A 26,364-nucleotide genomic window follows, 5' to 3' on the forward strand; every position below is an offset into this window, starting at 1 on the left:
TCCTTTTGGGGGCAGGTAACAGTAATTGTAATTTATTCCTTTTTAAAAGTAATCTTCCAAACTCAGACTGAACCCGGTTCAATTTATCTACAACCCCTCTGACCTAATCCTGTTTCTTGGCCCATCCCCCAGGGGGATTCTTTCTGCATCAAAGGAGATTTTCCTAGACTCCAGACATGCATATCAGATTAAACACCATCCATGGCTGCTTCTTTCACTCAAATCTATGCAGTCCATATTTCCTGGATTCTCACCCCTGTCTGCTGCTTCTCCCCATCACTTCACATTTTCCTATGAATTCATAGGGTCCATAGGGTACATGGGGTGAGGGGAAGAAAGTTTTTGTTGCTTGCAGTGTGGCAGCAGCTCTATCCAGAAAGGCAGGAGTGAGAGCAAAAGCCAAATTGTAACCTCTCTAACTGCAGCTGGAGAAAATGACCAGTGATGTCATAATGATCGTGTCAGCCAATCAGGAAGTGTTGTCATTTTCCTCCAGCTGTTGACTCTGTAACTGATGCAGTCATGGGGCTGGCAGTGAACTTTCAAATATAGAAAGACTCCTGTTCAAACCAAGCACATTCATGTTGCCTGGACGAGAAGAAAGGAGTTGTAAAGTGTGTCACATTTGAGACATGATACTCAACTATCTCTGTGACAGGCAAAGCGACTCTGCAGAACAGCCAGCTGTTTAAATGGAGGATAATTAAGCAGAGTTGGAAAAAAGCTTGGGGGGAGGGATGCAAAGCACAGAGCATCAGGAACAAAGGGATACGGAGTTCTGCCTTCAACTAAAGCCAGGATGGGGAACCTGTGGCCTTTCAGGTTCTGATGGACTACGAGTCCCAACAACCCAAGCCAGCATGGCCAGGTATTATGGGAGTTGTAATCCAACAGCATGAGAAGGTTCAAAGGTTCCCCCCTCTCTGCACTAGATAGAGTCTATGACAACCAAGGTAAGAACTGGCTTCTTTCAAAATCAATCTGATGACAGAGAGTTCATGTGCAGATCAGCATAGCAAAGTCTGCTGTATTTCCACCAGATGTATGAGCATCTGAAGGAAAGCTGAGGAAGCAAAATGACTTTCTTTCCTCTCCACCAACTAATTAACTGGAATAAAGGCTCTGACAGCTTCCCACAAAGCATAATAAAGGTAGCATCACAAATTACATATTTTTCTTTACAAGCATGCACAATGGGACACATGTTTTTGGTTAATAATTGGTTTCACAGCTAAGGAAAGAGTTGTGAAATGAAACACCATCTTGCTCGCTGCATTTGTGTATTGTATTATATGTACCAAACAATGATTCTCTTAGTTTCCTGAGATCTCTTTAACTTGCTTGGTCAGAAGAGTCTCTAAAACTCTGTCTCTGAAACCATGTTCTATTCTGAGAAAATATATTAACAAATCCTGATTAAAATTTGATAGGGCCATATGACATGGCCTCATGAGCTAGATTGGGTCCACAGGCTGCCAATAAGAGGCTTTCTTTTCTTTTTTTACATAGATTAAATTTATATTCATGCATCTCTTTTGGTGACTGAGAGCCTCTCCAGATGTGTTTCTGCAACACGTTCGTGGCACAATAATGGTGCATTAGTGGTGGATTTATTCTGCTTTAGTTATTGATCTTTGATGGTTCCCTAATGTTGCAGCATCATTGCTGTCCAGAAAGGCTATAATGCAATGAAAGCACGACCACCTCTCCCCTCCCCCCAAAATCCCCCACATTTGTGGTAGGAAAAGTTGTGGGATTTCACAGGAAATTACAGGATACAGGAAATGAAGCAGTATGATCACCCCAAAACCTTTGCAGGTGCAAATAGTATTGAAAACAGGATCATGTATGACTGCCCCCAAAGCATCTTGACAATAAATAATCATGAATGTGCCATGAAAAGATCATCTGGAAAGGTCTTGTGTGTGTGTGTGTGCATATATTCAGTATATATGCCATGCCATAACCTTATCAGTATATTTCTAGTTCCTATTCAGTTCCTGTTCAGTTTAGTAGAACTTTTCCACAAATTCACAGGGGATTATGCCCAATGTTTTAGGAGATACATGCCTCCAACATGGAAAAGAAGTTTGTATTCCAGTCCATAAAATGTTACACTATACTTGTGCTCCATTATTCCAGTGAAATCTAAACTGACACAAATTATGTACAATTTTTCTGCAGAGACAACATCTAAAATTATCATGACAGCTATTTGTTAAAGTTTTAAAATGGATATATAAAATACAGGTAAAATGTCATCTTTTTCTTTCTTTTTTAATTTTGCAATGACTTCCATTTTTCTTTTTTCTTTTCCAGACCATTTCTCCTGGTAACAATGCAGATCCAAATAGATAGGCAGTTTCCTGTGAATGCTGATGAAATGCTGATGAAACGCTTAAGAAAGCTGAATAAATGAGACTAGGTTTTCAGTGTGTTGGAAATTAGATTTTTTCCTGGAGTGATGAAAGAGTAGCAATGCTTTATGATACTACCAGAACAATGCCACCATTTCATCATATTTATATTGCAGTAGCTTCTAGTGGCTCCACGTTTGATTAGAGTCCCATTTCATTTGGAACTCTGCATGCAAACTAGTTGAGTTCTTTGGCCTGAAGAGTTTACAATTTGGTGGTGGTCTTGAAGTATATAGGGCATTTCAAAATGCAGAGGCAGTCTGATCATGAGGCAGCTGCTTCAGGTGGAAGATTATGTGTGCCATTAAGGGCAACAGAGGGTGTTGAGATGGGGCATTTCCAGACAATTGCTATTTTTTGGTGGGATTAATCACATATTAGCAAATTCAAATTGCACACTCTCAGTTGATTGGGAGGTCTTGTGCAACAAACCTGCTTTCCCAAATGACTGAAAGAAGTGAACCACTTGATAGTTTTCACAGAAGTGAAAGGCAGCACATAAATGTCCCCATCAATAAGTGAGGTAATAATAAATGGGAAAAGGTTGGACCAAACAAGAAATGGTAGAGGTAACTCAAACAAAGGATGTCAGGGAGAGTCAAATGATCAGGTCAAAAGGTGGGCAATGGAACTGGCTGTGTGGCTGAGCAGAAATGGAAGGATCTTTAGAGGACAAAATGGGGAGACCTGTTAGCCAGGCAATGCAGCAGTCATTGTCAGAAACAAGAGAACTGGAATTGAAAGCCAATGTGGTATAGTAGTTAAGAATGTTGGACTAGAACCTGGGAGACCAGGCTTCAAATCCCCACTCACTCACGATGCTCACTGGGTGACCTTGGGCCAGTCGCCATCTCTCAGCCTCACCTAGCTCACAGGGTTGTTTTGAGTATTAAAAGGAGAGTGGGACAACCACATGCACCACCTTGAGTAGTGCAATTTTCTCCTAATAAACACTTTTTTTGTAGGCAGTTTTGACCAATGTGCACATTTTTGCAAACAATTTCCCCTAATTCACATTTTTGTAATTTTCACTAATATAGTTTTCATTTTTATACACACTAGCCCCTAATGTATGGTTTTGTAAACATTATTTGGTTAGAGAACTGCACCACAAAATTAGGATAAGTGAGAATTTTGAAAGATGGCTGGGTTTCTGTTGCCCTATTGTTTCAGAGAGTGCAAATTTGATAGATTCAGCTTTAAATAGGAACTGAAACAAATTTCTCCCCCATTCCCTATGTAGTAGTAGTGGTAATAGTAGTAGTAGTAGCAGTACTTTCTTGTTCAGTAATAGTAGTAGTAGTAGCAGTACTTTCTTGTTCAGTAATAGTAGTAGTAGTAGCAGTACTTTCTTGTTCAGTAATAGTAGTAGTAGTAGTAGTAGCAGTACTTTCTTGTTCAGTAATAGTAGTAGTAGTAGTAGTAGTAGTAATGGCAACAGCTGCAAGAAATGGGCCGGTGAATGCATTCATGGTGGATAATTCAAAAGTATTAAAAAGTCATGTTTCTTACATTTTTTTTGTCTAGATTGTGAAATCAATTACAGATCTGAGGTCTTTGAATCCTTTTGGCATTTTGTGTGAGCTGAAATGACAGACAGAAGTGGGGAAGAAAGAAAAGGAATCGACAGTACAGTTCAAAGAGGCATTCATTTGTGGTTCCTCATTTCAAGCAGTCTGTTGTGCTGCAGCCAACTCAGAAGGGACAGGAAGGGGGGAGGCATGAGTTTCAGGCACCTCTGCAGCCAGAAGAAGCAGAGTTGGGAATTGTTGTGTCTGAGCAGGATCGTGCGGGAGGGGGGCAGCCTGCTCTCCAGCCAGTTCCCACGAGTAACGCCCTTTCTGAGGAGCCGAGCGCACCGCCCCCAGTTGATGCAGAGGACTTGTGGGGGAAAGCTTCAGAGTCAGTGCCAGCTCCTCCTTTACCAAGCAGTTCCCAGGAGGATTCCAGTGTGGCACCGCCCCCTGACCTCGAGCCCATTGCTCGGGAGCAGGTGTCTTCAGATGAGCTGTTGGATGCGCGTCCCCTGTCTCCTCGTTCCTGTCGCGGCGAGAAACGGACAGGGCAAAGACAGGAATTACGCAGAAGTCAGAGATTACATTCAAAAACATTTCCTATATAAGCCTGCCGCTCCCAGTGGGGGGTCGTTGAGTCAACTTCCTTCACACGCTGCAGAGCATGTCTAGAGTATAGTTAGGGACTCTAGTGAGTTAGCGTAGGGTTTCCTATGAAGCGCAATGCCTTTGATGTATCCATTACTCTAATAAAATGAGATTTACTTGCACACACACTCCAGCCTCATTCTTTCGGCTCTGGACGGGACAGATTGACTCAACCACCATCCCTACTTGAACCTGTTCCCATGGCGGATGACATGGACCAGAACGGAGCAAGAGGGGGAGTACCTATCACCATGGAAGCTTTGTATGCCGAGATCCAGAACCTCCGAGTGACTACGCAAGCCCTATAAGCCGAGAACCAAAACCTCAGAGCCGCAACGCAAGCCTTGCAAGTGGATAACCAGAATCTCCATGCCTTGGTCACCCAAGTCCAGGCTGCGCCTCCCGGGGCGGCAGCCCCTGTGAAGTCTCCATGTGGCTCCCCATGTGATACGGGGGGCAGAGTGAACAGCTTGCCACGTTTCTAGCCCAATGTGAGTTGTACATTCAAGTGCGCAGAGCTGAGTTCCCAACTGATGACACGAAGGTGGCGTTCATCATCAGTTTATTGGAAGGGGAAGCGGCAAAATGGGCCACCCCATATTTGATTTGCAACGACCAGATATTGCGCCAGTTTGACGCCTTCAAGAATGCGATGGGGGACATGTTCCGAGACCCCCAGAGGAAGGAGACGGTTGCCCACCAGTTAGGGACCCTGAGACAGGGAAGGGGGTCTGTAGGGCAATACACGAATGCTTTTCGTGTTTTGTCTCAGGAGACAGAGTACAATGACCCAGCCTTAATGTACTTCTACAGAAATGGACTGAGTCCAGAAGTGTTGGATGAACTGGCGCGCTCCACACACCCTGACTCACTGAGGGGCTTGATTCAACTGAGTTTGCAGATAGACAGCCGCTTAGAAGGAAGAAAGTTGGAGTGAAGAATGGAGCCTTTACAGAGTCAGGTTGCTGCTCCGCTGCCCTGTGCGTGCCCCGTGCCCAATCCTGGCATCCCTACTGTCTCGGGAGAGGAGCCCATGCAGATTGGGGGGGGCTAGACTGCAATTGACAGAGGAGGAGAGGGAAAGACGCCGGAGGGAAGGACTGTGTCTCTATTGCGGAAAGTCTGGACACCTTGCCAGAAATTGTGCAGCCAAAACCGGAAGATTCCAACCGCCGGAAAACTTCACATCCTAGCTCTCGTAGAGGCTAGAGAGTTGGGGGGTGCTACAGACACTGAGCCTCCGTTACAACCCCTTCCCTCCCAAGGGGCCCTTTTGTTGCCCATTCGCATCACCCTATCCTCAGGCGAGAGCTTCTCAGCCAAGGCTATGATTGACAGCGGAGCATCCTCTTGTTTCATAGACCGAGAGTTGGCGCTACACCACGCTATTCCCACAAGAGAACTGAGTCAGCCGTTGGCAGTGGAAACTATAGATGGCCGGCCTCTGAAGTCTGGGGGTTGACTTGGGTGACTGAGTCCGTGGAAGTGAAGGTCCCTGGGTATCAGGAAGACCTGTCGTTCTATGTGGCATCCTTGCCGCATTTCCCGGTGGTGTTGGGTATGCCTTGGCTGGTTAGGCACAACCCCACAATCTTTTGGGATGAAGCTGTGGTGGTTTTTACCTCCAAGTACGGCCATCAACATTGCCAGCCTGAAGAGGAGCCACAGGTGTTGGCAGGGGCGTCTCCCCCAAGGGAGATAACTTTGCCCACCAAGTATGGGAGTTTTCGGGACGTCTTCGATAAAAAGGAAGCGGAGCAACTCCCTCCTCACCGGCACTATGATTGTGCCATTGATTTGGTGCCTGGGGCACACATCCCCGTGGATCTACTCTCTATCTGAACCAGAGTTGGCAGCGTTAAGGGAGTTTCTGGACGCCAATTTGAAGAAAGGCTTCATTCGCCCTTCACAGTCCCCAGCTGGTGCACCCCTGCTGTTTGTGAAGAAAAAAGGGGGGGAGCTCCGTCCCTGTAATGATTATCGAGCCCTAAACCAGCTCACTATCCCCAATAGTTACTCGCTGCCGCTCATTAGGGAAATGTTGGAGAGGTTGCGTTCCACCAAAATTTTCATGAAACTGGACTTGAGAGGAGCTTACAACTTGGTGAGGATTAAGGCAGGTCATGAATGGAAGACTGCGTTTAAGACCCGTTACGGTCAGTTTGAGTATTTGGTGATGCCATACGAGTAGTCGGGAGCACCTGGAGTCTTCCAAAATTTTATGAATGACATCTTTCGGGACTTTGTGGACCGCTTTATGATAGTGTATTTGGATGATATCCTGATTTATTCGAATTCTTCCGAGGAACAAGACTCACATGTGCGTGCAGTGCTGTAGAAGTTACAGGAACACTGTCTTTACGCGAAGCTGGAAAAGTATGGGTTTGACCTAACCATGTTGGACTTTCTGGGGTATCGGATCTCTCCAGCAGGAGTAGAAATGGACCCAGAAAAAGTTCATTGTGTACTCACGTGGCAACCCCTCAAGACCAAGAAGGATTTGCAATGCTTCTTGGGCTTTGCGAATTACTACCATCGTTTCATAGCCAACTACTCCCATCAGACCGCACCGCTCATGGATTGCCTGAAGGGCTCAGGACCTTTTCAATGGACAGAAGCTGCACAAGAGGCTTTCGAGAGCCTGGAGCAAAGGTTTGCTACCGAACCCATGCTACAGCATGCCGACATGGCGCTCCCTTTTGTGGTACAGATGGATGCGTCGGACGTTGCGATCGGAGGGGTTCTTTTGCAACCAGCCCAGAAAGGGGGAGAACTGATGCCTTGTGCCTACTTTTCCAGAAAGTTAACCGACTCTGAACAAAACTACACTGTGTGGGAAAAGTAGCTATTAGCCATTAGAGATCCCTTTGAAGCCTGGAGACACCATCTGGAAGGGGCGCAGCATGAAATTGAGGTGTGCACGGACCATCGTAATCTAGAGAGTCTTCATACCGCCCGTAAACTCAATCAGAGGCAAGTGCGCTGGGCTCAGTTCTTCGCACGGTTCCATTTCAAAATTCATTATATCTCCCAAGCACAGAATAAGTGGGCTGATGCCCTCTCAAGGAAGCCAGAATTTCTGAGGGATCCCACCCCAAGACCGTTACAGTACACAATCCCTACGGGGAGTAGTAGGGGCCTGCCAAGATTCTTGGGAAGCTGAAGTGCATGAAGCGCAACAACAGGACCCTTTCGTGCAGGAGCAGCGGGTCGAAGAGGTTGCGTCACCCCAGGCAGAACAGAAGGACCTTATATGGAATGATGGCATACTGCACCATCAGGAAGCTGTTTATGTGCCCCCCAGAGAACTGCGAGCGAGGGTACTACGTCAGTGCCATGACGCCCCCACAGCAGGCCACTTTGGGGTTTTTAAGACCATTCAAACTGTCACTCGGGAGTTCTGGTGGCCCAAGGTGAAGAAGGACGTAGAGCATTACGTTCGCTCTTGCCCCACTTGCATGAGGGCTAAACATGCCACTGGGAAGCCACCGGGGCTACTGGAACCCCTTCCTACTCCAGGAGAACCTTGGCGAATGATTACTATGGATTTTATAACAGACCTTCCACCTTCGCAGGGGTAAACCACAGTTTTGGTGGTCGTTGATGCCTTCTCGAAAATGGCTCACTTCATTCCATGCGCAGGGCTCCCAAGCGCTCAAGACACTGCCAAGTTGTATGTGCAAAATGTGTATCGGCTGCACGGTCTACCAGACAGCCTGGTTTCTGATTGGGGCACACAATTCACCTCGTGTTTTTGGCAAGTGTTGTGGAAGTTGCTGCAAAGTGAGCTGAGACTGTCGTCTGCCATCATCCCCAAACGGATGGGCAGTCTGAGAGGGTCAACGCAGTGTTGCAACAATATTTACGTTGTTTTGTGGGGTATCAGCAGGACAACTGGATGTCCTACCTGCATTTAGCAGAATTTGCCTATAATAATGCTGTGCATTCGCACACGCAACAGACTCCTTTCTTTGCCAATTTTGGCTACCACCCTCGAGCCTTTCCTGCCCCAAAAGACAGTCTCTCAGTCCCAGCTACTGAGGATTACTTGCAGGAACTTCACGCTATGCAACAGCTACTCCAAGTGCAACTAGAACAGGCCAAAGTGGATTACAAACGTGCAGCTGACCAGCATCGGAGAGAGGGGGATCTCATACGAGTGGGAGACCAGGTCTGGATCTCTACACGTTTCCTAGCTATGCCTGGCCGGTGTCGTAAACTGCAGGATCGGCGTGTAGGGCCCTTTGAGGTGGAGGCTCAGATTAACCCCGTGGCTTACAGACTAAAATTGCCGCCCACCTTCAAGATGCACCCAGTCTTCCACAGGGCATTGTTGACCAAGGACGCTGCCCCCGACCCTCACCGTCCACGAGTGGAGCCCGCACCGCCGTTGTTGGTAGAGGGGGAGGAGGAATACGAAGTAGAACAGATTTTGGACTCGCAAAAACGCCAAGGGCGTCTTCAGTATCTGATTCATTGGAAGGGGTACGATCCAACTGAATGTTCCTGGGAAACAGAGGAGAATGTGCATGCTCCGACTTTGGTGAGATAATTCCATGAGGCTTATCCAGAGAAATCTAGACCTCAGGGGTGGGAAGGGTTAAAGGATGGAGGGGGGGATGATGTTGCGCTGCAGCCAACTCAGAAGGGACAGGAACGGGGGAGGCATGAGTTTCAGGCACCTCTGCAGCCAGAAGAAGCAGAGTTGGGGATTGTTGTGTCTGAGCAGGATCGTGCGGGAGGGGGGCAGCCTGCTTTCCAGCCAGTTCCCACGAGTAACGCCCTTTCCGAAGAGCCAAGCGCACCACCCCCAGTTGATGCAGAGGACTTCTGGGGGGGAGCTTCAGAGTCAGTGCCAGCTCCTCCCTTACCAAGCAGTTCCCAGGAGTATTCCAGTGTGGCACCGCCCCCTGACCTCGAGCCCGTTGCTCGGGAGCAGGTGTCTTCAGATGAGCTGTTGTATGCGCGTCCCCTGTCTCCTCGTTCCCGTCGCCATGAGAAACGGACAGGGCAAAGACAGGAATTACGCAGGAGTCAGAGATTACATTCAAAAACATTTCCTATATAAGCCTGCCGCTCCCAGTGGGGGGTCGTTGAGTCAACTTCCTTCACACGCTGCAGAGCATGTCTAGAGTAAAGTTAGGGACTCTAGTGAGTTAGCGTAGGGTTTCCTATGAAGCGCAATGCCTTTGATGTATCCATTACTCTAATAAAACGAGATTTACTTGCACACACACTCCAGCCTCATTCTTTTGGCTCTGGACGGGACACAGTCGTGCGCTCGTACAAGTAATACTGCGGTCCACCTTTCTTGTTCAGCACGCAGCTTGTTAGTGAACGCGGGGAAAATATTATGACAGTAATCTGAAATAGGTTTACAGTACTTGAGAGCCTAAGAGGTTGGAGGACACAATGAGAGTATTAACCACGAGTCACAGCAGTGGGCGTAACACAGCTAATTTTCAGAAACAGCTGCCAGGAAATACATTCATTTTCAGAGAGACTCTGGTATTAAACTCTTGCTGACATTTCAATATTGCTTAGGCAGATAATCCTGTAGAAGTTTCTTTTTATAGAAAGCTTGAGAAGCAAAGCATGGACAGGGCTACAATGCTCTTTCAACAAATATTGATCAACAGAGGGCGGAGCTAAGGTGTGAAGCTTGGCACGAGACTGCTACCAAAGATGGCAGCTCAGTTTTTTAAATTTGTTTTTATGTTGCTGTACACCACACTGATGTTTTGCAAGAGGGTGGCATATCCTTTATAAATAAATAAATATTATTTTCATTCATTTATTCAACAAAATTTGTATGCCACTTACTAGGACAAAAGACCTCTAAGCAGTTTATAATAAACAGTCTAAAATAGTCAGGGACATGGTAGAACCATCTGAGGCCTGCTGTAATGAATTTGCTAGGCACTTCCAGGATAAAATCTTTAGCATCCGCCAGGACTAAGACTCCAGTGTTATAGCAGGTGAATCAAGTGAGGTATCCAGAGCACAGCCTTGTTCCAATTTCTTGGATGAGTTTCAGTTGGTGCAGCTTGAGGACGTTGACAAGGTGCTTGGACAGGTATGTGCAACCACTTCTGTGCTGGATCCTTGCCCTTCTTGGCTAATAAAAGCTAGCAGGGATGGAACAGCTGGCTGGGCCAGGGAAGTGATTAATGCCTCTCTGCGAGAGGGGGTGGTCCCTGGCTGCCTGAAAGAGGCAGTAGTGAGACCACTCCTGAAGAGGCCCTCCCTGGACCCAGAAAATCTTAATAACTATAGGCCGGTAACAAATGCTCCATTCCTGGGCAAGGTCCTGGAACGAGTGGTTGTGGGCCAGTTCCAGACACTCTTGGATGAGACCGATTATCTGGATCCATTTCAGTTGGGTTTCAGGCCTGGTTTTGGCACAGAAACAGCCTTGGTCACCCTGTATGATGATCTTTGTCGGGAGAGAGACAGGGGGAGTGTGACTCTGTTGATTCTCCTTGATCTTTCAGCAGCTTTCAATACCATCGACCATGGTATCCTTCTGGGGAGACTGGCTGAGTTGGGAGTGGGAGGTACTGCATTGCGGTGGTTCCACTCCTACTTGGCAGGTCGGCTCCAGAAGGTGGTGCTTGGGGAACATTACTCAGCATCCTGGACTCTCCAGTATGGGGTTCCACAGGGGCCAGTTCTGTCCCCCATGCTGTTCAACATCTACATGAAGCTGCTGGGTGTGGTCATCCGCAGCTTTGAAGTGTGTTGCCATCAGTATGCTGATGACATGCAGCTCTATTTCTCCTTTTCATCTTCTTCAGGTGAGGCTGTCAATGTGCTGAACTGGTGCCTGGCTGCGACAATAGACTGGATGAGGGCTAATAAACTGAGGCTCAAAACAAACAAGACTGAGATGCTGCTAGTGGGTGATTCTTCTGACAAGATGGTGGATGTCCAACCTGTTCTGGATGGGGTTGCACTCCCCCTGAACGAGCAGGTTCGTAGCTTGGGGATTGTCCTAGAACCATCTCTGTCACTTGAGGCTCAGGTAGCCTCGGTGGCACAGAGTGCCTTCTACCAACTTTGGTTGGTAGCCCAACTACGTCCCTATCTGGACAGGGATAACCTGGCTTCAGTTGTCCATGCTCTGGTAACCTCCAAGTTAGATTACTGCAATGCACTCTATGTGGGACTGCCTTTGAAGATGGTTCGGAAACTGTAGCTTGTGCAAAATGCAGTGGCCAGATTGGTAACAGGGACCAGACAGTCCGAACATATAAAACCGATTCTGGCCCGCTTACATTAGCTGCCTGTATGTTTCTGAGCTGGTTTTGGCCTATAAAGCCTTACATGGCTTGGGACCACAATACCTGATGGAACGCCTCTCCCGATACAAACCCACCCATACACTACGTTCAAGATCAAAGGCCCTCCTCTGGGTGCCTACTCCAAGGGAAGCTCGGAGGGTGGCAACAAGGGAGAGGGCCTTCTCAGTGGTGGCCCCCAAATCATGGAAAGACGAGGTGCGCCTGGCGCCAACACTGTTATCTTTTCGGCACCAGGTCAAGACTTTCCTCTTCTCCCAGGCATTTTAGCATGTGTTTTAAATTGTTTTTATATTGTTTTAAATTTTAAAATTGTGTTTTAAATTGTTTTTAAAATATGTGTTGTAAATTGTATATTTGTTTTAATGTTTTTGATTGCTGTAAACCACCTAGAGAGCTTCATCTATGGGGCGGTATAGAAGTGCAATATAATTAATTAATTAATTAATTAAAATACCAGTGAAACAAACATTACAAACAAGTTGCAATGAAAAAAATAAACAAAACAAGCAATTATCAAACACTTTTATTTACTGAAACCACATATCAAGATTCCCTGCTAAAATTACATGCCTGAGTAAGTTTGCTGGAACAAAAAAAAAAGATTTTAGCTGGCTGGCATTGAAAACAATACAAGGGAATATCACTTTGGTTGATGTACCTGTGTTGTTTATCTTGCTTTTCACTGCCCCTGGTCCACATCATTGGCTCATACCTGGGGGGTGGGGAAGCACAATGGGAACAGCATCAGGTTTGGTTGCAGCCCCATGTCAATTGTAAAATTTAGTCCACCCTTAAGAGAATGTGTATGGCCAGCTGAGCAGTTTATATTTTGAATCGGATCCTAAAACAGAGAATGGGAAACTTGCTGCCCTCCAAATGTTGTTGTGCCACAGTTCTCAACACCACTTTGACCATGGGCCACGCTGATTGAGGGTGATGGGAGTTGAAGTTCAACATCTGGAGGGGCCACAGGCGCCTTATTCCTGTCCTAAGGCATGGGATTTGGGGTGCTCCCTTTTGTTTGGTTTCTTTGTCTAGCCTCATTATTACCCACAATGGAATTTCCCAGTTATAGAATTGGCAACAGAAAATAGTGGATAAAACACAAAGCACAGGAAGTATGTGGCACAGTTTTGCCTGTATCCAGATCTTGGATGAGGTATGACTACTTCCATCCCTCTAGCAAGAGCCCATATAATTTCCCATCTGCACTTTCAATAAGCCAGCCTTCCTTACCTTTGATGTATTACCCTATTGTGTCACTCCCGATCTTGCCCAGTCTATTTCCATACCCCTTTTCCTCTGGCCACGCAATCACCCCTGTTGCACTAAACTGATGGGAAACTGATCTGAGGTGAGGGCAAGGTCACAAATACAGACACAATTAGATGATACATTAAATGTCTACTTTTGTTCCTGTTTAAATAATTCACAGCCCAACAAAAAAAAAAATTTTTTTTAGTTGCCAAGGATGTTTGAATGGCTTTAGGGTATTTTGGGGGTGCTAAATCCAAAAATGACATTAGTTTTGCCGAATTGGCTCTAGTTTTTGAGATAATGGATACCCCTCAAATGACGATTGTACCCCAATATGACCTGTAGCTGCTGACATATGCAGCAGGGTTTGGTCTGTCAACCAAGATGGCGACAAAGGCTTCAGTCCCTTATGGAAACCTCGGCCACCATCTTTATTGATGGCAACCCTGCGCGAACAGCAGAGAAGGGTAGGTGAAGCGCAGGGGATGGTGGGTGGTTCGGAAGCTCGTCTTGCGATCCACAGGATCGCAGAAGGGAAGCAGAGGGGCCCGGGGCAGGCCCTGGTGGCGAATACACTCTGCAAAAACAAAGAAAAAACATCACTGACTTTGTAAAACAAGCATATCTTGCTTATTTTGGAGTGAAGCTTGGAGATCAAGATAAGTCTTGGGCTTCCCATAAGGTTTGCAAAACCTGTGTAGAGTGCTTACGACAGTGGAAAAATGGAGAAAGGAAACATTTAAACTTTGGTGTGCCTATGGTGTGGAGAGAGCCGCAAAACCATCACGATGATTGTTATTTTTGTGTTGTGAATGTGAAAGGCTTCAATTGCTACAAGAAACATAAGTGAGAGTATCCTGATTTGGACTCAGCAAGGCGACCTGTGCCACACAGCGAAGACGTTCCCATACCAGTGTTTACCTCACTGCCTGACCTTCCATTGTCAGATGTTGAAGAAATGCTGGACGTGGAGTGTAGCACAGGTGGTAGCCCTGGAAGTGGATATGAAGAAAGCTTGTCAACACTTGAGCAGTTCTCCCAAAAGGAACTCAATGATCTGATATGAAACCTCAGTCTGTCAAAGCAAGCATCTGAACTTTTAGCATGCAGGCTAATGGAAAAGAACTGTCTACAGCTGGAAGCTAACATAACAGCTTATCGGACAAGAGAGGAGGGACTTCTTCCATACTTCAGCCAAGATGAAGAACTTGTATACTGCAATAACATTCCTGGACTTCTTCTCCAAATGGGACTACCGGAATATCGACCAGAAGATTGGTGGCTTTTTATAGACAGCTCCACCAGAAGCTTGAAATGTGTTTTATTGCACAATGGTAACCGCTATGCATCTCTTCCAATTGCTCACTCAACAAAACTTAAAGAATATGAAAATATCAAAATGGTCTTGCAGAAGCTCTGCTATCATGAGCACCAGTGGTCTATTTGTGTTGATCTTAAGATGGTGAACTTCTTGCTTGGGCAGCAAAGTGGATACACAAAGTACCCTTGTTTCATCTGCTTGTGGGATAGTAGGGCAAAGCGAGATCATTGGAAAAAAGTGACATGGCCTTCAAGGGAACACATGACTGTAGGTGCAGTGAACATCATTAACAAGCCATTGGTTGTCAGGGAAAAAAATCATTCTCCCACCACTCCATATCAAGCTTGGACTGATGAAGCAATTTGTTAAGGCCTTGGACAAAGATGGTGATTGCTTCAAATACATTTGTAGATCGTTCCTTGGACTGACTATGGAAAAACTAAAAGCAGGAATTCCAGAGAGAGAGAGAGAGATGTAATATTTATAGCCTAGCCATTCATAGTGTGTGACACTTGGGTGGAGACTTGGGTTCACATTCCCCTCTTCCATGATCCTTGGATCTGAAACACCCAATCAGGAAGCCACACAATCCAGAGTACAAGTGGAGGGGGGGATCACATTTGAAAGCACCAGCATATTAAAAGCAACAGCAACAACAGTACACCTTTCTTAGGGTTGCCATATTCCCCTGTTAGCCGGGTTTTACACGGATTTTTTGCATGCCACCCGGCTCCAGTTTAGCCCCTTAGGTGGCCCGGATTCTCAGTTTTAATTTTTTTAAAAAATTAAGTTTCTAGGTGGTCCGGTTCTCGACATATACAGAAAAACATCAGCCGCCCCAACTGTTAAATCTTTCTTTAAACAGTACTGTATAGCACTTCATAGCTTTAACCCTGCCCGTTCAGGATTGCAGCCAATCAGTGAAGCCAGGGTTGCATTTGGTTGACCTGAGGCAGTGTCTAGAAAACCTCATTGCAATGCCAGAAAATGGTGGTTTCCTCCCCTGTTTATCTGAAAATCTCATAAATTGGGTAAGTATATACATTTCAGTTTTTTTCCCTCTTGTGTGCAGGAGTCAGATCCTGGGCAGTGTTTTGGAAACCTTCCCAATACTTGCTTTTGTAAAAGCAATGCTAATCCCATATGCCCAGAGTAAATCCCATTGAATTCAATGGGACTTACTTTTGAGTAGACATGGTTATGAATGTGCTGAAAATCAATGGGACTTTGGAGTGAATGTAAAAAAGAATTGTGTTTGTGTTCTAACACTTTCTGTCCCTCCCCCTCCAGTCCTATTTTAAAGCAAGTAGGCAGGGCTTACATAGGTATTACAGTTTTTATTCTGTAGGAAACTGTTGAGGCTATTGTTAGTTTCAGGGAGGGTGTTCACAAGCACGTTAACCGACCCTCAGGATCCCTCTCCCAACCCTGTCCCACTTTTGGGCTCCCGTCTCTGTCAGGTACTGTTGGGTCCCACAATGGGCACATCCTCAGACAATGCACCTCTGACTTTTGGAACTGAGTCGGACACTAGCCCCGATGGGGCACCGCTCTCCTGAGGGGGAGAGAGAGGCAGGGCTGACGGGATTATGGTGTGGCCAACAGGTTGTTGTCTGGGGGGGTCATCACTAAAATAATTGGGAGGAGGGTCATCGCCGGTTACAGACCTACCAATCATTACCTTGATGCCAGTCCATTTCTGCGCTCCTGCTTGCCACAGAAGCCAGAAATCCAACTGCTCTGGGTGGTCCATATCTAGCCGTTTCCTTACCCCAGATAGGCATACGGCATCAAAGGATTCATCCTGAGGCCACCTGTACTCCGGAGCCCCGACAGCTGTCACCCGTGTCCATTCTTTGACACATAATCTTACCATTTCTTTCTTTTTCATGCCCTTTTTGAGAGGCAGGCATCCTTCGTCCCAGAACCTGCACATAAGACTTATAGGGGTTAAAACATCAACATTACATGCTTTACTTTTTTCCTGTCCCATGATACCTGGCGGAAATACCTCTGCAACACCTTAGCCCAGCGGCCCCGCTTTCTGTCTCCCAAACACCGGCGGAGAGAAATCTCTCCTGGCGCCTGTCGGTATTATGGAAAACCTGGCATGGAACCGTGGGAGCGCACTTGATCCCAGACGAGCCCCCAAATTGTTGAGGCTATTTTAGCACCCGCCAAGGCAGTGTGATGCTCACCTCAATACCCAGGTGTAAGTGCGGGCGGAGGAGAGCCAGATGGGCTCCTGTGCTTTCGGCCAAGTATCAAGTAAAGACACAGACACAACTTCTTGATCAAAAAGTGACCTCAGTCTCACACAGGCACGTCAGCCAGGCAAGAGTGAAGGCGCCGTTTATTTTCAGCAGAGTCAATATATAGGTTTCAGAAGTAAAAGGAGTAAAAGAGCAATAAACAAAATGTAACATAACATTATTGACAAGATAAGGATAGGGATGAGGTGAGTAACTGACACTTGTGGTGGTCATAAACATGGGAACATATACACAAGAAAATACATATGGCCCTGAGAAGGCCTCTTATCAATAAAACTACGAGATCCTATTACTAAGCCTCCGAAGGAGTACCCAAAAGGAATTTTGAGAAATACAAAACCCTAATTATCTGGAGAGGATACATGGGGGTAAATACACATCAAGCACTGTGAGAATAAAACACTCAAGGACAGCTCAGTTTATTATCTTCTAAAAACATTGTTGCCGACTTGCAGGCACCTCCGAGGCCAAATTCCCATGAAGAGAAATGAAACTTAGAGTGTCTGTGTTCCCCCCTCCCACCTGCATTCCAGCGTGCTTTGCAACTTTGGTTCAGTATTCACAGAATTATTCTGGTCCAGCGTTTTCTTCCCAACAAAACTAATACTGATTTTTTTAAAACTAATATTGATTTTTCTGCAATGACCAACTGGTTTGACAATAAACTATTATATGGGCTGTATGTATTTATACATCTGCAGTGTGTGCGTGTGTGTGTATGGAGTCTTTCCAACAACCCTGTGAGGTAGGGTTGGAAACCAAGGTAGCTCACAACAAGAAATAAAGCCATTTAAAATCCAATAACCATAAAAACAAGTATAAACAGTTGCAAAACAGCGTAAAGTGGCATGATTCAGAATTTTGGGGTGTGTGAATGAAGTTGCTTATCACTTGAGGTTGCATTTCTGTCCCTGTTTGAGTAAGCCCCACTGAATACACTGGGACTTGCTTCTGAATAAATAAACCTAGGATTGCACTATAAATATCTTTACAGTTTGTGTAAGTAATAAATATATTTGATAGTCATGCTTATATAAATATTTCTTCATTTTTCATATTTTTCATTTTTGGTTAGGAATCCTGGCTGGTTGTGAGATGCTTAGTTTTCTGCCTTACTCATAGGAATCTTGTGGTTGGTAAGGTGTTGCATTTAAGAAATCATGGTACGAAATGGCCTGAATCAGTATAAGGCAGATTCCTTGGTTCCTAAAAGTGGGAAGAGATTCAAGGGCCATAGTGACTCCAACTTTTATTTATGTATTTTTATTTACAACATTTATATACCTCTTTATTGTAAAAAATCTCAAAGTGGTTTACAGAAAGAATTAAAACAATAAAATTATTGGCAAAAGTGTTAAGGACAGATACTTAAAAACATTCAAAATAATAAAACCAACAATGAGTTAAAAACAGATTTAAAAACACAATAGCTTCCACATGCCTGGAGAGGCTTGCCTCAAGAAAACTGATTTTAGCAGGTGCTGAATAGGCAGACGCCTCTTTTAGGCAATGTCAATAGGCAAGGAGTTCCAAAGCGTAGGTGCTGCCACTTTACAGGACTGATTTCTTACAAGAGCAGAACAAGTACTGTACTATGTGGCACCCATAACATGGAAAGCACAACTTGAACTTGGCCTGGTAGCAAATCAGCAACCAATGCAGATTTCAGAGCAGAGGTATTATGTGCTGATAGGATCTCACTCATGTCAGCAATTGTGCTGCAGCATTCTGCATTAACTGCAGTCCCCAGGTCAGGTTGTGCTGCATGGGGATTTCTGTGACCTTGGCTGACTGGCTGCTAGGATTTTTTTAGTTTGGGTTTTTGGTTATGAATCCTGACTGGTTGTGGGATGCTGAGTTTTCTGCCTTACTCATAGGAATCTTGTTGTGGTTGGTATGGTATTACATTTAGGAAAGTGTTACTGCCTTTTGTGTTTTTTTTTCCTATTTGCATTTCACTTATCTTTAACCTCACTCCGTTACAGCCATAGAAGCAACAGCAGCATATGCAAGGTAATTAACTCCCATTAGTGATAAGAGCAAGAATTTATAATAATTATTTTAATTAAAACAAGAGGCTTATGAGTACTTTGAAGAGGACCAGATATTTATTTTCTTTCTGAGCCCAGGACTGGATCTTTCATGATGCTCGGGGGGGGGAGCTGGAGAGTAGTCGATAAGACAGACATCCTGGCATTGGTAATCTAATTAGCAAGGTATGTGTGGGGTTGTTGCACACTTCCAGGCCCAGATTCATTTTGAGTATGGAGGTGGAAACTGTGTAGATGTGGTTGATCAAAAGGAGAAGAAATTTTGAGTTAAGTAAAGCTCTGCTTTTATAAAACCTAACAAACATACAGATACTTTGAATGTCTGAGTGCCTGCACCAGTGGAATACTGGAGGAACTTGTAAAACTTGCTGCAACAGTATTTAGAACGGAGCATATGGTGTGAAAGACTCCTTTTCCTAACATTTTGGCTTCTTGTTTTTCTCCACCCACCACATCTCTGAAATATACCGTATATGTAATGGTTAACCATACTAAAAAATGTAAATGTTTATTTCAGTCAATGACCAGCAAAGGTTAACCATACTGCTGCCCTGACTATGTTTGTTGCTATTTTGTGTTTTTATTATGTTTTTATATTGATTGTGTATTTTTATTGTTTTTATTATATTTGTAAGCTGTGCTGAGCTCTGTTTTTAACAGCAGAAGGGCAGGATATAAATCCTCTTAATCAATCAATAAATATTGCATAGTGTTGGAAACTAGGCATTTAAGGCTGAAAATGTTGCTTTTTAAAAAAAAGATTTCTCACATCTTTCCCCAGTTTTTGGTGGTAATTCCTAGGCACAAAAACAAAACAACTGGACAATCCAAATAATCCAGATTTGTGGAACTGGAATATGGCAACCCTAACCTTTCTGCATGTACAAAACTAGCCTGTTGGGGACAATGATGGACTGGAACACTTCTCTGTAATATGTTCATTCTGTGTGCGCAGGAAGGTTTTGTTATTAAAAGAGAAGAAAATGGGAGAGTATTCAGTCACATGATTCTCCCGCTGAACTGCCTGCAATGGCTGAGTTTCTTCAGACCAGCTCAGGGATATATCCTGAAGCTCTGTCACCACTCTTAATTGTGGTCTGTGAGCCAGTAGCTCAAGGACTGCATGCTTCTCCAGAGCCTTGAATAACCAGCCTGTTGTACACTTCCTTCTAGTGTTTTGGACTGCAACAAACCATAAACAGAATTTTAGAGGAGGAGGGTATTTGAAAGCACAGAAACATGGAGATATTTTTTGGCAATGAAAGTGCAAGTGAGATGACAAACACTTTCTGCTCTGCTTTTGGTATGAGCACAGCCTTGCTGTTTTTTAAACCAGTTGCTTATATGAACTGGTATGTACCTTTTGCAAAACCAAAGAAAAGAGGATTAAAGAAAATGAGTGGGAACAATGGAAGGGAAAAGGTCAGTGCTACAGACCTCTGCAGATAACATAACATCCTACATGACATAAAAAAGCCATCAGTGATTCAGAAGAGGAAGCCTCAGGAGGACGAGAGGGGAAGCCAGGCCACTTGACTTGAATTCAAACTATTTCAAATGTTCAAGCAGGATTTCCACAGATGTTGTTTATTTTCCAATAACCATCCTGAAGTGAGTGGCAATACTTTTGTGAGCTCCCTCCCTTCTCTGTTTGATTTCTTGTTGTCATGAGAACAGTACAGTATCTTTATTTTATTTTTTTAAGGAGAAAGGACGAGGGTTTCCATTGCTCTAATTGAAGCATGCTTGGCAAATGACTGGTTAGAAGCAAACTAAAGAGGTGGGGGAGGGCCAAAAGGAGGAAAAGGGGTACACTTTAGAACCATTGACGGTATCAGAAGACCAAACCAAGGCTGCTTTCACACATGCGGCTGATTGAGTTAGTATAATGGGTTAAAAAGGAAGCGCTTCTGTCCCAATTTCTAAAACCCGTTTCACACTGCAGTACCTGTTGCGCCAAGGAACAGCCATTTTTGTGGCCGATATACCGGCATTTTGCACAATGGTCTTTCACACAGCTCCAATGAACACAGCCTTGTCTTCATTCCTCTCTCTTTATACACGTGTGCACTAATTCCTCCAGTAGCACCACATGCTTCAGAGTTTTTCTCCCTCCCTTTGTTTTAGGGGGTTTGGTATATTTCCCCCCATCTCGGCTTTCAGGGCTTGCAGCGGTGGCACCTGCTATCGCGGCCGCTGGGAGCTCGTGAAGGCAGCTCCCCTTACTATCACTGTTTATTTTGGGATTCACAGTCATGGCCCTGGGGAGCTGGGGGTGATGGCACCAGCTTTAGCAGCCATTGGGAGCTCACGGAGGCAGCTCCCCTTACCCTTGCTCTTATCCATACCAGAGCTCATGGCTGTGGCTGTGGTCGATGGTGGGGTGGGGGAATGCCTGGTAACGCACCTCCCTTCACCCTTCTTTGGCCCCAGTCATTTGGTGGCAGCAGTGCCTGTTAACACAGCTCATCTAGAGCTAGGGTCAGCTCCTGCTCATTTCCCCCCTCTATTCCACACTACATGCTGGGATGTCTGTCATGTGAGCGACTGTAACTAATGAAAAACTCCTGCAATGTTCCGTGTTCCCAGCCTTGTTAACAGATTATTTCTGGTATCATTTGCCACGGGAATTAGCTCTAAAGTTCCACTCCATTCCACCAGAATTCCGGAACTACCTGGTATGTCGTGTGAAAGGCCAAATATAATGCAGAAATTAACAGGCAAGAAACTGTCAAAATAACGGAATAAAGTGCAGTGTGAAAGCACCCCAAGAAATGACAAGGAAGCTGCCTGAGAATTCATTCCAGCTTTTTAGGGGAAAAAGAATTAAAACAAATATGAGTGTTGCCTAAGCTATGTATCACTTCATACCTATGAAATAATACTGATGCCTAGGAACAAAAATATGCTCTGGCAGCGAAAGAGGTAATGCTGAAGCCTGCAATGTTTTTCTTCCAGTGGTGAGTTTGGGAGGCGGTGAACAGTTTCTTTGAAATGAAGTAACCAGATTTTGACCACATTTGGTAATACTAGCTTGATAATGATGGCCAATAAAAACCTGGATGGCCGTCAACTCAGTATTCCTATTGTATATGCAGGTTCCAGTCTGCAATTTAGCTGGAATGGGTTACTCAGTTCATGTCAATCCCAATGGCATCTTCAGTGCTGCTAAGGTCACAAAATCAGAGAGCCGGTGTAGTGTGCAGGGTCTTGGATTTGAGCTGGGGTAGGCTCAGGTTCATTAGCTACTCAGCCATAAATCTCACAAAATGATTTTGGACTGGTCACCATCTGTCTGCCTAGTCTATCTCTTAGGATTGTTGTGGCAATAAATTGGGAAACCTCTGAGTCCCTTGGAGAAAGGGGAGGATAGAGGTATAAGAAATAAAATGACACCATCATATTGGCTTCTACAAGCTGACATATTAAACATAAGAAACAGCCTTGTACTAAACCAGATCAATGGTCCATGTAACCCAGTGTTGTTTAGCTGGAGCTGATGGAGTGTAGTCTAAAATATCTGAAGAGCACCAGGATTTTTTTAAAAAATTCCATTTTGTTAGATTTTTTTCAATAGGTAACAAGGAAACAACATAAGCTGAAAAACTAGAAACAAAACACGAAGAAGAAAAAAGAAAAGGAAACCCTCTAAATCTTCAAAAGATAATCAACATAATTAAGGAGAAGCAAGACCAGAGCCAGATCAAGAGTTCCAAATGTCCTGAGATATTGATGGAAGTTGCTCTTGTAATGGATGTGTGAAGACATATGAAATAAAATCCCACCAAATGATGTAAAAAGAGTCAGGCTTAGCATGTCCTTGAAGTGAGTGTAAAGACAGTGTGATTTGTTCAAGGAGAGCGAAAGTCCAGGTGTTCTTCTACCATTATGAGATATCTAGATTATCTACATTTTTCCATTTTTGAACGATCGACAGTCGTGCTGCAAACAATAAATAGATTACTACATGTTTAGATTATATGTATACATTACAGCCATCAAAAGGAGATTTCAGGGCCAACTGGGGAACTATTTTAACGTGAAATTTAAGAATTGTAGAGATTTCTTCAAAAACTATTAACCAAAAAGAGTGAACCTTAGGGCAATCCCACCAGAGGTGGAAATAGGTACCCCAGATTCCACACCCTCTGCAACATTGTGGACAGGAACTTGGAATTATCCTTGAAAGTTGTGTCGGGGTTCTATACCACCTATACAGACTTTCAATGAAATTTCGCTGGTGTGCACCAAAATTGATTTTAATGGTTTCCATGTCAATATATCCTGCCATTGTGTGTCATCCAATTGGATGTCCATATCTGCTTCCCACAATGCTCGTAACCCAACTAGTGGACCCATTTTACACTGTACTTACTCTTTGTACAATTCTGAAACAATTCCTCTCCTAGTCCCAGCATTCAGAAAGATATATTCCATTCCCACAAGAGATCTAGTAGGCTGTATATGAACATTGGGGTCCAATAAGAAATTTGTTATTTGGTCCATCTGAAACCAATTCACATCCAGATCAACTAGGTCCACCTGCAACTGTTATTTTGTGATGGGGTTACCATTCCTATAAAAATCCTTTAATCGAAAATACCTCTTGAGCTCCCAAAGAAGAAACCAAGATTTCATGGCATGACCTGTTACTGCAGGATGTATATGCTCAAAGGTGAGTGGATCAGAGAAAGTCTTAATTGCCAGTGTTGCCAGATTTGGAAGGTTCATAATGTGAATGGATTATTAATTTTCTTTAGGAAAGAATGGGTAATATGTTCAAAAGGAAATGCCCCAAAAGGGCGTAAGTCCAGTTCTTTTTCTTCCAGATATATCCAATGTTTATGGGATTTGAAAGTCATAAAATATATATTCTGAAGTTGAAAAGCTTCATAATATGATGGAAGATGTGGTAGACCCCCTCCCCCTCCCTCCGTCCACCTGTAATATAGTTTCATAGCCAAACCCTTTTTTTTTCTTGGAAGACAAACCAATTAAGATGTTGCTGCCAGCGGTTGGGAGTGGCCGGAGGGTTGCATATTGATAAATAAAATAAATAAATAAATATTGAGAGGACCTGAAACAGAAATAAAAAACCCGGAACCAATTCATTTGTACAGCAGTTGTCCTGCCTAATATAGAAAGTTGCAATTTCTGTTTTGTCCATTTATGTAAATCCTGACACACACGTTAAACAAGGGGTTCAAAATTAAAATAAAACAATTTTGAGAGCTTTGTAGGTATATATACACTTAAGTATTTTGTGGCAAATCAGAATTTGGCTAAATTTGGACATTTCCAATTGGTTGGTTGGGTTTATGAAGAGCACCAGGTTGATGAAGGCTGGCCTACTTTGATGGCAGCAAAGGTCTCTGCTCTGCAAGATGGCCCTTTAGTGCACTAGCAGACTAACTATGGCCTGGGGACTAAATGTGGCCCTGGCCTCATTTCTTATGGCTCCCAACACCACCCATATGAAGCTGCTCCATTCTTTTATCCCATTAGCAGTTTCCTTCCTGTTCATTTCCTCCTTATCTTTCTGCTCCCTTCCCACCCCATGTGACCTGTGTGCGATGAAATAAGAGAGTTGGTGGCTGGAGCGCAGGTGGCATAAATCTCAATCCAAATCCAAATCTCAATCCAAACCTGACTGGGTAAGGTTGCACCACTGTGCTAACCACATGGTGGTGGCAGCAATGAAAGCTTACTTCTTTGCCACCATTCTGTCTGTTCTGCAAGTAGACATCTAGCAGAGCTTTTCCAAGTGGTGAATGGGCTTTGTCATCTGATCAAGACAGTGTTGCTTGGGTAAAGGATGGGTAATAAATTAAACAACAATAACAACATTTCAGAACATTTGGAATGAGCTGTATTTTTTTTTAAAAAAATACCCAATATAACATGTTTTTATCCTGTTTGCATGAAGTTATTTTCCAAAGCGTTTCAGAATTGGTAGGCTTCTACCATATATGTGTGTGTCTCTCTCTCTGTGTAACACACTAAAATGAGAAAGGAATTACTTTCTTTTGTTTTTGAGAATAGTGGCCATATTGATCTGTTGTAGAAAAAAACATCTCTGTATACTTGTTTGATACCCATCAGACCCAGTGAGACTTGCTTCTGTTTGGACCTGCATAGGATTGGTTCTAATCAGAAGTGACATAGTAAAAAATTGAAGCAGGTTAGTGGTTATTCTGGATTAGCTAATTCAGAGCATTTATTCTCTCTGACTGTGTCCATCACCAGCTCTGGCTCTACCTGCCATCACTTTGCAATCCCAACAGATTGTCCCCCAAGGGAATGAGCCCCTTGACAGAAAACTGGCTGTGTACTCCTTAACACTTGTCAGCAGCTGAAGCTGGAATTCACTAATAGGCAAAAAACCTTGCGGTTTAAGAACATACCTATACCCCACATATATTTCTATCAAACTTTTAAAAGCAGGGAAATTGGGCAGCTATAGTGAATGCGCCAGGGGAGCAGGAGACCTGACTTCTCTGAGATATAGTACTGCCCTACAAATTTGTCAAAATGCAAACACAATTTGGGTTGGTCTTTCACAGTCCAATCCACTTCCTGTGTAGCTTGGAAGAATTTGGTAGTATGTGCCTAAGTAAAACTGACTGGGGAGGGGAGGGAGGGAGGGCTGGAGTGGACAGGGAAGGAGGAAGAGGGGAGGGGAGGACGAAGGGAGAGGAAAGCGGAAGGAGGGGAAAGGCAGGTCTGATCATTTCCATGCTTATTGAGTTCAATGGGATTTACTCCTATGCAGTCATGGTTAGGATAGTTAAAACTGACCATGGGGGAGGAGGAGGGGGAGGGAGAAGGGGAAGGAGTAGATTGGAAGGGGGCAAAGGAAGGGGGAGGGGAGGGCAGGTTTGATCATTTGCTTCCTTATAGAGTTCAATGGTTTTTACTCCTGTGCAATCATGATTAAGATAGGTAAAACTGACCTTGGGGCGGAGGAAGGGGAGGGGGAAGGGGAAGGGGAAGGAAGGGATTGGAAGAGGATGGGGAGTGAGGGGCAAAGGAAGGTGGAGGGAAGGGGCAAGAAGGAGCGGATAGGAGGGAGGAGAAGGGAGGGTGGGTTTGATCATTTGTATACTTTTTGAGTTCAGTGGGATTTATTTCTGTGCAATCATGTTTGAAAATGTAAATGGACTGCCTTCAAGTCGATCCCGACTTATGGCGACCCTATGAATAGGGTTTTCATGGTAAATGGTATTCAGAGGGGTTTTACTATTGCCTTCCTCTGAGGCTGAGAGGCAGTGACTGGCCCAAAGTCACCCAGTGAGCTTCATGGCTGTGTGGGAATTTGAACTCTGGTCTCCCAGGTTGTAGCCCAGCACTGACTCGGGGGAGGGGCAGGGAGGGGAGGAGGAGGGGGAGGGGAGGAGATTTGGTGAGCGGGCACTGGGCAGAGGAGAAGCCTCTTTCCTTTCCAAAACAAAAACGTTGTGAACAGAACAGAAGAGTATGGGGCAAGGTCAGTATTAGGATTACAGGTACTCTGTGAACATAGCTGATTTTTAATGAATTTCAACAGATTATGAGAACTCTGGCAGAAAAAAGTCCAAAA

At 44.5% G+C, this 26,364-nt stretch overlaps 1 protein-coding gene across 4 annotated transcripts in view; it reads left to right on the top strand.

Moving 5' to 3' along the window:
- The window catches only part of SH2D4B (SH2 domain containing 4B), a 190,910-nt gene that overhangs the window by 147,916 nt on the left and 16,630 nt on the right, over window positions 1-26,364 (top strand). The window contains exon 7 of one of the 4 annotated variants that reach the window (XM_061634987.1): window positions 3,945-4,429. The exons of 2 other annotated variants lie outside the window; for them this stretch is intronic. In XM_061634987.1, coding sequence (XP_061490971.1) covers window positions 3,945-4,000 — 56 coding nt within the window. In that variant the 3' untranslated portion in view covers window positions 4,001-4,429. Of the gene's footprint in view, window positions 1-2,184; window positions 2,237-3,944; window positions 4,430-26,364 lie in introns of those variants that run through there. One more of the 4 variants, XM_061634988.1, reaches the window with a different exon arrangement.

Source organism: Rhineura floridana, chromosome 7 (assembly GCF_030035675.1).
Source record: "Rhineura floridana isolate rRhiFlo1 chromosome 7, rRhiFlo1.hap2, whole genome shotgun sequence".
Taxonomy (NCBI): domain Eukaryota; kingdom Metazoa; phylum Chordata; class Lepidosauria; order Squamata; family Rhineuridae; genus Rhineura; species Rhineura floridana.